Below are 13,586 nucleotides of genomic sequence, written 5' to 3' on the forward strand. Positions count from 1 at the left end.
ACCACATGGGGGTGGTTTAGAAAAAATATGTGCAGCTAAGATTTCGTTGAAATCGTTCAATGGATGGTCGGAGATTCAAGTTAGCTATCTTTGGTGTGGGAATAAATTTAAGTCCACGGTCTAAGATTGAATGCTGAAGGGGTGTGAGAGTTTTGCGGCTCAAGTTAACTACAGTTTGGCCTAGCGGTGGCCTCTCAGTATTTTTATCCCCAGTAATTAGTTTAAAGACTTACTCGATGCTTGAAGCTGGTGTATCCAAAACAAATAAATGCTGTTTCTGGAGACCAATGAAGATTATCAACTGGTTCGAATTCTTCTTCGTAGGGTGGTAAGATTGTTGCGCTGTTGATACTGGACTCCATCATCATATTGTTGAGAGTGCTGAGGTTCTGTTGTGCTTTCTTCGAGATTTTATTTGAAATGGGTATACATGTGAAGAGGATCTTGGAGTTTGGGAAGGTTTTGTTGGCTGTGGCGATTAATTTCTGGGCTTGGTTAAAGGAAGTCTTTGGTAGCTGATCACGGTTGTTGAGGCCTACATGAAGAATAATGGTAGTAGGTTTGGGATCATGGTCGTATGATTCCAGGATTGACTGTATGTGATGGATTTGGGCACCGGGGTAAGAATGTATTTCAGTGTCTGAACTGGTTTTGGTAATTCGATTTAGGTTAGATGATCCAATAATTAAGGTATATTTCTTTAGAGCGGGTAGCTTCCATAATGATTTGTCCTTGGTTTGGTGATAATACGGTTTGGTAGCGGATATAATGGTCGTCGACGGTGTGATTGGTACTGGTTTGGTAGTTGTTAGAATTGTAGCATTGGGAACGGAATGGGATCCGGTTCGAGGGGAGGGGGGGGGGGGGAAGGTCTGGATACATGTCTCGACTTGGATGGAGACTGAGTTGTGGTTTGCTGGTCCAAAAACGCACAGAAGGAAGAAAGGTTGGCGGATCCTTGATCACGTGGTGAAGATTCAGATGGTGTGGAAGGGGAAGACGAGTGCCCTCTCTAAGAGAGCGTTTACCTATGTCTGCTGGACTAGGAGTAGGTGAACGTCGGGCTCGTTTAGGGGTTTGGTTCGGCAGCGTCGTTGCTCTAGATGGTGCAGGTGTAGTGTCAAATTTCAGTTGGTAGAGATATGGTTACTCTGGTTTTTGTTTCGTTGATTGTTTGGTAGAACTTGGTGATTACAGCTTGAGTGAGACGTTTCCCATAGGAGCGACGGGCCCAGTACAGGGCATGAGAAACGATGCGGTCGACGGCAGGTGATGATAAAGACTTGGTACGAATGGTGGTCAGCTTCTCTTGAAGTGTGGTTTGGTAATGGTCGATCAGGACCTGCGTAACCTTAGAGAGCAATGTCCGATTGAGGGATCTAATATTCGCGTCAACAGCTGATATTTTCATTGCTGGACGGATAAAACTATCCAACTCAGAGACTTTGCGTTTGAAGTTAAACGCTGGTTGGCCTTGCTGTTGAAGGGTAAGGATTGCCAAATGATGGAGGCACTGAAAAACTTGGAAGAACACCTTCACAAAGGGTTCTTCCTCCTTATCAGTGGGGACTGGTTGGCGTCGGTGGGCTGGTAGTCGTTACTGTTGTTGGTCAGGTCGATGGTTACCTCTTGATTGGTAGGTGTTGTGGGTAGGTCGGCGATGGGGTGGGATATAGCTGGGTGGGTTGGTTGGTGGTCGGCGATTGGTAGGTGGTAGAGGTCGATGGAAGACAGGGCCGTTGTAGGGTACGTGATATTGGTTTGGTTGACGATTAGTGTTTTTATGTCTGGCTTCTTGCCAGTGGTTGTTGTAGTTGGGGAGCATAATAAAAATAACTTGAGGTTAGAAAGGGAATTTACAGCGGATGTAACAGGAGGAAACTGTATATGCTAGCGTGAAAATGTGGGGATCAAATTATGCAAATAAGTCAAACTGGGTTTGGGGATATATAAAGTAAGATGAAAGTTATGATGAAAAATGCAAAAATATATATTTAGGTGATAAATAACGCTAACAATGTTGTGAAAAATTATAACAAGTAAAACAAAAACTTACGCAATTGACACGAACCCGTTTTCGAAATATTATCCTTTTTCAAGTGTCGAGGAATGGTCATAATTTCACATTATTGTTAAAGAGGCCACCCTGGATTCACAGATACTCAGGCAGACCAACTTACGTGGAGATGAGCATTTGTGCTACCCCCAGGTTTATCAATTGTCCTGTCCAAACCCTTTACTCAATAATACATGTATATATCCTTTGTAAATATAAAAACTTTCAATCTATTGTGTGTAAGACAAATCCCATGTAAAATAATAAAAAGACTAGAGCCGTGGCACGGTACCAAAGCAGTGCGCATCCAACCTGATAATCGATGAAACGTTGCATTTTAAAGTCACAGTGAGATTTCTTACTGAAAAAAAGCTTGTGAACATTCGGTAGTCAAAAGACGCATGAATTTGATACTATTTGGTATTAAAAGGTGTTATTATTAGGTAGTATTGTAAGCCAATGGGGGGCACCTGTCGAATGCTGTTGGCGAACGTTTGTCAGGACAGCCCACTTCCAGCAAACTCCATATTCCCGAACTTCTGAGTTCCTTAGAGTCGAGACATCAGATCGACCATGAGCTACATCATAATAATACATCAGTTTCTGATATTCCTTAAACCATTCGCTACTTATTTAGGCCTAGCCTCAGCTAACCGTGCTCATGCGTCGTCGATGCCTCGATCTTAGGGTTTCTCTACGTGGTCCAAGATTGTCGAATTATGTGCTTTAAAGATATATTTCTTGCCAAGGGACACCAAACCCGCTTCCAATAGGGACAGTGTACCACATCCCGCAAGTTTACACTCCCTTTTAAGTTAGGTTATTATATAATACATCGATGTTTTCCTGGTACGAGATTCTGTTTATTAGACCAGGGTAGACTTACCAACGGGTAGCCCATGGTCCTTACTATCATGGAATCAAATTATATTTACATATTATTTACAAGGCTGGCTTGGTCCGGTGTGGTGGGAGCTCACGTAACGCTACGGTTCAACGATAGGCAAGCTACTACATGTTGAATCTACTACTGGGCTTAGAACTACTGCTTCTGCTAGGCCTAGGACTAGGCCTACAGAACTAGAAGAAGCGCCGATGGAGTGCCTGAAGCATCCTCTAGCTTCGATGACCTCATAGTGGGCCTTCCTTCCTTTAAAGTTGCATTATCGTACCTCAGCCGTAAGAATTCGATTTATCTGAGATAAGTTCAAGCTTCGTAAGTCAATGTTAACGAATCAACGCCTAAACGTAATATTTATAACCAGTAGTAGCCAATGAGCGATTGCGCTTTTTACCACATGACGTTATTGACCAATGAATGATTGCGCTTTTTCCCGAAATTAAGAACTAATGAATGAGTGCGCTTTTCTGACCTTCATTTCGTCACTCGCGATCTAGCCGAGGACCAAGCCTTACAACAACAAATAAACAAAACAATCACCAACGATCATTAGGATCAATCAAAAGGAATGAACATTGATTAAGGATAATATTTGTAATTGTTGGATAATTTTAAGTGAGAGTGGCATCCTTGAAACAACTCTGTGACCCGGTTTTCCTTCTAGCCGAGGCCTAGATTTACTACGTGCTGTAGTGTACTACTAGCCTAGTGTAGTGAAGTGGAGGAGACCATGTCGACAGATAAATAGGTCAACGAATTAATCCATTTTACAGCAATAAATCATATCGGAAATAACAATTTCTCAATGCAATACAAACAAGAGACAATAATGGATTTAGTTTTATCAAAAGCGCAACGTGAAGGAAGTGCTTAATATGGAAAGACTCATTTACAATCAAGGTCAGTGACTTATACAGACTACGTCAAATCCAACATGGCGGGTCGTGAATTATTTCTGGACGAATTTTAGCTTCTTTTGATAAGTGTAAAAAATGAACAAAACCTACAGACTCCAGATCGATCTACATTGATCCTGATGTGACAATGAAATGTATTTTACAACAATGCTGTGATTTAGTGGAATAACTTGAACAAGGAAGTGAAATGATGGTCTACGTTGAATGAACTAAAATGTAAACAAACTGACGTGGATCTAGATGTCAGTACGCTTGGCCTAACTTTTACGCGTTACAATGGATTATTACTAGTGTAAATTTGTGATTGAATATTTCTGTCATCATCTCATTCTTGAATCTTTGTATCCCATTGGTGCTGCACTTGCTGTTCAAGGCTTGTTGTTATGTGTTCATAATCTTCAACAGTTGAACTAACTAAGGTCTGCTATGCTATTCAGATGTGAAGTCATTCGATTTCCTCACCATTAGAGTCTGTCCACGAATTACTTGATGTGTCCATAAGTCATCTATTCCATTTCACTGTTTTCATTCCGCGGCCAGGAACATTGACTAATTTCCTGCCATATCATTCTTTACATCCACCCTCCTTCCCCCCCCCCTCCCATGTATAGCCTAATTGTAGTAACAACATCCCCCCCCCCCCCTATATATTACAGTATTATGTCGAAATTTCAATTGGCTGTAGAACCAGAAGTTCACGATGCACAACAAAATTGGGAACATCTGTTGATAGATCTCGCCAAGGGCATTTACTTTTGTTCTGGTCAAAAGGTAAACAAAGGTTAAATAAAAGAGATATGAGCCTTAAAAGTTTTGAAAATTGGTGTTTTCGAATGTCTGTATAAAGCGGAATTATATGTCGGACATCAAAGATCAAAGTATGAATGGACTATCCTAGATCAACGACCTTTGACCTTGCAAAGGCCAAGGTCATTCAAGTAAAAGGTCAAAGAATAAAAATTGTTAAATTATTAAACCGGTTTCTTTTTTTGAAATATTAAACCCAGAAAACCGTGTTTTTATTAGGAACTGGCCAAGGTAGGTTACTATTTTGATGCAAAAGTTGAAAGTTGACAAATAAATACTTTGCGAGTTATAAAAAATTTCAATCAGGTTAGGTAAATGTGAATCTAACCCGGATGTGCCACGCCCGCTCCAAAAATTTTGCTATATCCATCATCACCTATAGAATGTTTAATTATGTTCAAAACTTCAAGCATCTACCTTTATTACATCATGAGATATTCGTTGTTTTATCTTAGAAACTTGAGAAGTCAGTACAAAATTTTCAACTTTTAGAAAGCCCAATTTTGATCAAAATATCAAGTGGGATATATCACCAAAAAGAAGAGATCATGCACATGAAGAATATATAAGAAATTTTGCCGTATGTTAATTAGGTCACGTGACAGCTAATCAAAGTTTAATCGCGATTTTCAGATGGCTGTAAAACCGGAAGTTTACGTTGCACAACAAAAATGAAGACATCTCTGGATAGATCTCGTCTAAGGCAACGAATTTTGTGCTGGTCACAAAGTCACAAAAGGTCAAGGTCGCGAGATATGAGCTTTACAATTTTTGCAAAAGCAAATTCAAAAATCGGCTACCACACGATTGTTAGGATCGTTCACTGATAATATAGACATTAAAATAATACAAATCCGATTAACCCATGATCCCAAAAAGTACATTTATAGACAATTTAGTCACATCAAGATGGCGGCTGTTCAACTCGCAAATTTTTAGATCGATCGAAATAAAATTGTAGAAGTTGAAAAAAATGTTATTACTAAAAGAAAAAAAAGTCAGCGACAAAAGTCAAAAGTGCTATCCTTTAGCCATTACTAAAAAGTAAAGAACAAAACAAAAATTTCGATCAAAAATGGATTCAGAATTGGAGCAGTAATTCGAAAGACAAATGAGTGGCTACGTCCTACGTCATTTCCGGTCGGGCAAAAATGCGTCATGTTACATTTAAACAACAACGACTTAATGACAGATACTGATGTCAGTCAATGTGTGACATATGCAGTTTTGGCTGGGCGCTCTGACCAGAATCGGAAAAAATAGTCATTTGCAAAACAATAAAAACTGTTATAATGACTCCAAATTGTGTAGTTTAATTATATTCTTCAAACTGTATCATAATATAGTAGTCCTATTAGCAAATGTTTTTCAAGTTTTTACATTTTTTTGTCTAGATGACAGACGATATTGATCTAATTTCAGTAAATTGTCGAGTGCTTTGTGATAGAAATAAGCGTTTAGATGTCTTTGAATACCTAAAAAAAAATTGATATATGGTTTCTTTAGGATACTCACTGGGACGAAAATACGATAACACCTATTAAGATAGAAAAAGTGGCAATATTATTTTAACACTCTCTTGATATTAAAATCTGAAACACTAACATTGATTAAAATGGAAACTTTATTGTTATAAACACATTTATTAATAATAGTCAATTTACACTGATCAACATATACAGACCTAATAAAGACAGTCCCAAGTTTTATGAAAACATCGGAAAAATAATATCAGAAACAGGGGAAGAGAACCATCTAATAGTGGGGGTGATTTTAATCTGTGTCTTAACCCTTGCTTAGATTCAATTAGCTACTCTAAAATAAATAATCCTAAGGCACGACAGAAACTGTTATAAATTATTGAGAATCATAATCTTAATGACATCTGGCGAACTTGTCATGAAGATGAGAGAGGGTATACCTGGCGACAAAGAAAATCTTTAAAACAAGCCCGCTTAGACTTTTTTCTAGTTTCTGCTGATTTTCTGTCGTCTATAAACAGAGCAGATATAAAACCAGGATACAGAACTGACCATTAGCTAATTCAAATAAAATTTAATATTGCGAATCATACACGTGGACAAGGTTATTGGAAATTTAACAATTCACTTCTCACAGATACCTATTTCATAGATACAATCAGACAACATCTATTTTTTCTCAAACGCCTCTATGCCGCCACCCCTTATACAGATGATTTTCTTTCTACAAGTAACAATTTTGAGATAACTATAGAGGAACCCTTAATTTTTTGAAACAATTCTAGTTGTCCTCCGTGGTATTATAATATCGTATGCATCGGATAAGGAGAAAAAAGTAAATCTAAAAGAAAATTTATTAGAAAAAGAAATAAAAAGTTTAGAAGAAAATTTAACAGAAGACAAGATAGATAAATATATTAAGGAAAAATTAAAGGATTTTAAGATCAAAAGCTAAATGGCATGAAAAAGGAGAGAAACCCACCAAATATTTTTTAAATCTTAAAAAACATAATTATATTAATATAAAGATAAGCGTATTAGAAACTGAAGAGGGGGGGGGGGATTACGGCGCATAACGAAATTTTGAATAGTCAAAAGGAATTTTATGAAAAACTTTACACTAAAAATTTATTGGTGAAATTATTAGAATAATTTATGACACTTATTTGAGACTAAAAAACAATATTCCAGGCCTAATAGTACTTAATGATTTTGAAAAAGCATTTGATTCAGTTAGTTGGAACTTTATGCACGAAACATTAGAAGCTTTTAATTTTGGTACCCAAATAATACAATGGATAAAACTTTTACGTCATGCATTACTCAAAATGGTAACTTGACAACCTTTTTTAGTCTAGGAAGAGGATGTCGCCAGGGAGATCCTCTCTCTCCCTACCTATTCCTACTTTGTGTAGAGATTCTATCTATTTTATTACGCAATAATAAAAATATAAATGGGATAGTAATTAACAATCAAAAACAATTCGCAGATGACACTGCACTCCTATAAGATTGTTCGGAACGCTCATTTAGTGAAACTATGGAAACGTTAACATTATTCTACAAAGCTTCTGGACTAAAAGCTAACATAGAGAAAACTAAGGCTATATGGATAAGTTCCAAATCAAATTCTAATACAAAAATATGTAAACATATAAAGTTAATATGTGGTCATGGCGCCCTCTTTCAATATTTGGAAAAATATGTGTGATCAAGTCTCTAGCACTCCCAAAACTAATCCACCTCCTTCTTTCCTTACCAAATCCAACTGAAGCCATTTTTAAAGAAATAGAACAATCGTTTTTTAAATTCATATAAACCCGACAAAGTTAAGAGAGATATCATGAAATTAGACTACAAATATGGTGGATTAAGAGTACCTGATATTCGGATTCAAAACACAGCATTAAAAACTACTTGGATAAAAAGATTGTATCATAATGAAAAAAAGTATAAATATCTCACTGTCCAAATATCACAACTTTTACAAATTAATTTTGAATTCCGGTAAATATTTTATCATTAATAATTATATACAAAATCCATTCTGGAAAGACGTGTTCGCTGCCAATGATTGTTTTTGTTAAAAATTAAAAATTATGAACATAAATGTAAATATACCTTGGCCAATCTGGTTCATAGATAAAAGCTGTAAATTGTATATAAACGAATAGTTTGACAAAGGTGTAAGATTGATAACAGATAGAATCAATGAAAAAGGGGAGTATAATATATTTTTGAATGTTTAACAAAAATGTAATCTAAAGAAAGGAACTTTTTTAGATTACAAACAGTTAATATTATCAGTTAAAAAACATATCCCAATATTCACAACAATGTTCGGCATATTACTGGTCAACTCCAAACAATCAACCGATAATTGTGCAGTGTAGTACTGTTGTAGAAGTGTCGTCTCTTACCACTCTTGAACATTATATGCAGAACATTATAGTATACTCACCTCTAGAGCAGAGCTTTACTGTTGTTTGTTTTGGGTTTTTTTTGCTTTGGAGGTATTAGCGTGTATGAAAACTTTTTTTCTGGAAGCCACGCCTTTTGACCTCATTTGCATATTGCTAAGAGAAATGTTGAAAATGATATGTCGAAAATGATAATACCAAAATGATATGTAGAAAATGATAATACCAAAATGATATGTCGAAAATGATAATACCAAAATGATATGTTTAAAATGATAATACCAAAATGATATGTCGAAAATGATAATACCAAAATGATAATACCAAAATGATATGTCGAAAATGATAATACCAAAATGATATGTCGAAAATGATAATACCAAAATGGTATGTTTAAAATGATAATACCAAAATGATATGTCGAAAATGATAATACCAAAATGATAATACCAAAATGATATGTCGAAAATGATAATACCAAAATGATATGTCGAAAATGATAATACCAAAATGGTATGTTTAAAATGATATGTAGAAAATGATATGTCGAAAATGATAATACCAAAATGATATGTCGAAAATGATAATACCAAAATGATATGTAGAAAATGATAATACCAAAATGATATGTAAACTTTTAATTAGTGAGGAAAATGACAAAACATTTGTTTTATCACAATTTACTAAAGCAATATGACAAAGATGACGGTATCACAATAAGTATTAGACAATTTAACAGAGCATCTTATTTTGACCCAAAAACCCTTCCATAATAGTACATGTATTTATGTTGTTTTATATTAAATCATGTGTTTATTGTATTATTTTAAAGTATCTTGTGATAATGTATGTAAAATGTAATGAATAGAGTTTAACGTCCTACTTTTCTGCACCATGTGGGCTAATGAAGACGGCCAACGCCATGCAGTGTACAATGAGGGAGATGATAATTTATTAATTAATTCATCTAATTCCGAATCTAATGAAAAATTAGAAAATATCCAGCTGATTTCTCAATGAAATATTTCATATTAGCCCTGTCCATCCTCAAGATCCAAAACACACCTTCCCCGAAATCTAGGACATGCACTAAATATGTATCATTGTTTGATACAATGATAGATTGTTGTGATAAGGAGAGCTATAAAATCGTCACTCTAAAGTCTGTCATTTTCCCAGTTCCAATCATTAGATAAGTAAAAGGGACATTCCGGCTTTTTTACTCAAATTCGTGTAAACTATACACCAAAATCTAGAGAAATGTGCACTTTTACGTATCTGAAAGTTTTAAGAAAAAGAATCCAGCCGTTAATTATATACCTCCCAAAAATATTTAAAAATATTATCTAAGGTTTTAAAGTTTGTTATGCTTTTTGGAAGCTGTTAGAAACCTACTGTACGGATCTGAGTAAATTAACGCCCAATTTCAACTAACTATAACGAGTCATAATAAAGCCAAAACCTGCTAAGTACTCTCAGTTTTTAATTTACCTTTTTAAAACAAATTCAGTTTGATCAAGTAGATACATAGCTATAAATAGCATACGTTAGAAATATTTTTAGTTATATCTTACAACGTTTTAGATAATAAAATTTTTTTAACAAAAAAGCGGAATGTCCCTTTAATATCTACAAACTAGATTATTTCGTCGTTGAGTATAAAAGTAAAAATGGTATCAGATACAACACAATCGGAATCACTCAGGTAGGCAGATTATTACCGATTCTACTTCACTCTAGCACCGTCATTAGGGTGGAGTCAGTGGGAGCTGGGCCCCAGCAAGTGAGAATTAAGACCCAGCAAAAACCTTCTTCAGTTCGGTATTGATTCATTTACAGTGTTTTTGAACAAAATCAAAAAGATTTTGATACGTTTTTGGCACCTCACAATTATTGAGTTCTCTGGGCATTTATCAATTCATCAAATAGTACAAATTCTGAGCCCCAGCACCAATTTATTCCTGGCGACGGAGCTACTTTACTCTATATCTCAACAGTCGCTATATCGGATTGAAATGTAATCTACAGAAGACAAAAATAGTTCACCATTAACATCAAACCTTTGGATTTCTCCCAGTGTAAGTGTCAGAGCCTTCCGTTACACAAAATCGCTGTGGATGGCACAGCTTCCGGTGTCGACTAAAGACCATAACGATTTTCTATAATATAAAATTACACCCTTGGATAAATTCAAACCGTAAGTGATGCATGAGCTTTTATTTGATAGAGACGCCAATTTTTATCCGACTTGTCTGATTATGGTGTCAATCAAAACCACGTAACTTTATCTAAAACATATTGGAAAATGTCAGTGGCTTCTGGTAGTGCAGTGATGGGATGAACAGAGTGAAAAAGGTTGAGAAGCGCTGCTTTAGGGGATGTTCCTCGATTCTAATTAATATACAATTTATCTATATACTAACTACTCACGAAGTTTAATTCTTGTTCACCAAAGGTAGGTATAAAAGGATTAACAGGCGAAGTTTCAGCGATGCCCAGCCCAGTGATATTCACTGCTTTAGTATTATAAATATTGAATGATAAATTATTAGCGGTGTTAAAACGATTCTTTGCGTGTTCTGTCACCGACGGTTGAATAAATTAGATGGAAGTCACCAAAAGTTCACCATCCGTAAATGTTTTGTTACGTATGAGCGATAATCATCGTTTGTTCAAAGGTTGTTTCTGTTCAAGACTCTCATTATGAACATTATTATACTGGTAGTATTGAACCGGACAGCGGGGACGGGTGTTTTGCCTGCTTGATGGTGAACATCGTTCTTGCCTTATTCAATGGACATGGTTTCATCCTGAACTCAATGGGGGTTAGGATAAGATCCGCTGATGAATGGTCGTCCAAATTAAAACGATCAGAAACAGGCTTGTCTTTCTTGAGTTCGATATCTGATCTATGAGCCGTTAAGCGAGTGCGTAAATTATTTTTAGTTTCCCCTTCATACTGTTTGTATCGTAAAGTTTTGAGGACAAAAATCGTGCAAGCTTGTTTACAATCAATAAATCTTGTGCAATGTCGATGACTCGTTAAAATTGTGATTTAATAAAATCTTAATATCCTGTTTATTCGTTTCTGCTTAGGTATTAGATGAACGTCTGTCAGACGAATGTTTAGTTTTTGTTTACTCACCTTTCCATTGGTAATTGCATATCATTATATTTATTCATCATTTTCAGACATGAATTGGAATGTGCTGGCTGGTGTTTTATTGGTATTGTACGTGACTGTTACTACTACCAAGGAAATAAGAGACACTGCCTCTAACATCCAAAATGGTTTATCAGTAGCTAAAGAACTTGGCGACTTTGTTGTGGCCAAAAATTTCACGAATGTCATTGGAAAGCTGGCTACCGCTGTAACCCCTTTTCTTGGGATAGTTGGGCCCTTCGTTTCCTTCATCATGGGATTTTTCGGACACTCCGAATCAGCCGAACTTAAAGCCATTAAACGTCTGTACACAGAAGTTGACAATCGATTCGATAAAGTTGATTTGCAATTTATTGAAGTGAAACGACTGATTGATTGGAGTAAAATACAAATACAGTATTCTGATATTGAGCAAAAAATTAATGCTGTTAACCAAGAATTCGAAAATATCTACAAATTTTCCATTGGAGCTGTAAAGACCACTGCTTCTGCCTTCGTTAAAAACTTCGAGAGTGATTATCAAAACAGCGGATCAAAACTCTATGACGGCATCATGAATGAAGGACGGGTGTTTGGAGATGGTCTCTTCACTGCTATCATCAAATACAGCGAGTACGACAGAGGGAAAAGCCAAACCTTTATGCTGGGACTTCTTCAATTGTTGATGAAAGCAGCAAAGTTGGAACTGACTTATCATCAGCTGAAAGGCCACACAGCAGCTCTACATGATTACCAAAACCAATGGAGAACTCGATTTACCCATATCAGAATCAAAATGATGTCTACAGATAACTCTATTGTCAGTCAGTATCATACTCAATCTGGAAAAGATATTGACAATTATCTTATAAAACATCCGAAAAATACAATGAACAACAACGACTTCAACAACATGCTGTATGGTTTCCTGACTAAAAAGTACTCTTGGCGAGATTGGCTCACAATAACATACAATGATATAACTGGTAGTAATGTACATTATGTTGGAGAGTGTGGCGGTTACCTCAAGTTTAGAAACCATGGTAGAAACGTGGTGGTCGCAAGTGTTGACCGTCGTAAAGGACACATCAACATGGCTCAAGCACAAAGCGTTGTTAACAATGTAGATTCCTGCCATCCAAGGACGGGCTACCGACCACACAAACATACCGTATACCATAGAACAGATTCAGATAAAGCCTTCAATTCATTCCCATCGTCAGTCAGAGACCATTGCGATCCGTATGCCGCCAAAGGAGTTATTTCTTATAAAAGCCACAATGGTTATGACGTTCATTTCAAAGCTATTTCTAGTCGATTTAAGCTCAGAAGTCAAGAAAATTGCAACTTTGTTTATGTCTTTGGTTAATTTTGGCTGTACTTGAGAAATCAAGAAAATTCTGATAAAAATAAAAAATTATTCAATTTGTATCATTCCTGTCACTTAAAATTACACATCCCAGCCAGGGATGCCATACTCATACATCCAGAAATACTGAAAGATTTTGCAAGGATGATCAGCCAAATTTGTATCAATCACGCAAAAGAAGCCTCGTAGATATCGCGTGAAGCCTTGTACCTACTCAAGAACGACGATACTAATGTTATCAAAAAAGAGTGATAAAGGTCCATGCTGCCATCTTGAACCGGAAGTATTATATTTCAGAAGAAGAGAATCAACTGAATATTCCCTGAATTATGTCATACATGATTGTCGTTAAAGGCATTTGTACACTTTACCTTAGTCCGAAACATCGGACTTTATTCCAGCCTCTGATGGATACTTCGACATTTGTCAGCTGGCATATAGCCAGAAAAAAAAGATCCTGTTAAAGGGGGATTTTCCACACCTCCAAAGATGT

At 36.1% G+C, this 13,586-nt stretch overlaps 1 protein-coding gene across 1 annotated transcript; it reads left to right on the top strand.

The window, feature by feature from the left end:
* The first annotated feature begins 11,770 nt into the window (after nt 1-11,770).
* LOTGIDRAFT_237783 (hypothetical protein) lies at nt 11,771-13,154 on the top strand. The gene has a single exon (XM_009047837.1). It carries the CDS (start codon nt 11,777-11,779, stop codon nt 13,091-13,093), a length of 1,317 nt encoding a protein of 438 aa, XP_009046085.1. The 5' UTR covers nt 11,771-11,776; the 3' UTR covers nt 13,094-13,154.
* The last annotated feature ends 432 nt before the right edge of the window (nt 13,155-13,586 follow it).

This window comes from Lottia gigantea (genome assembly GCF_000327385.1).
Source record: "Lottia gigantea unplaced genomic scaffold LOTGIsca_117, whole genome shotgun sequence".
Taxonomy (NCBI): Eukaryota; Metazoa; Mollusca; class Gastropoda; family Lottiidae; genus Lottia; species Lottia gigantea.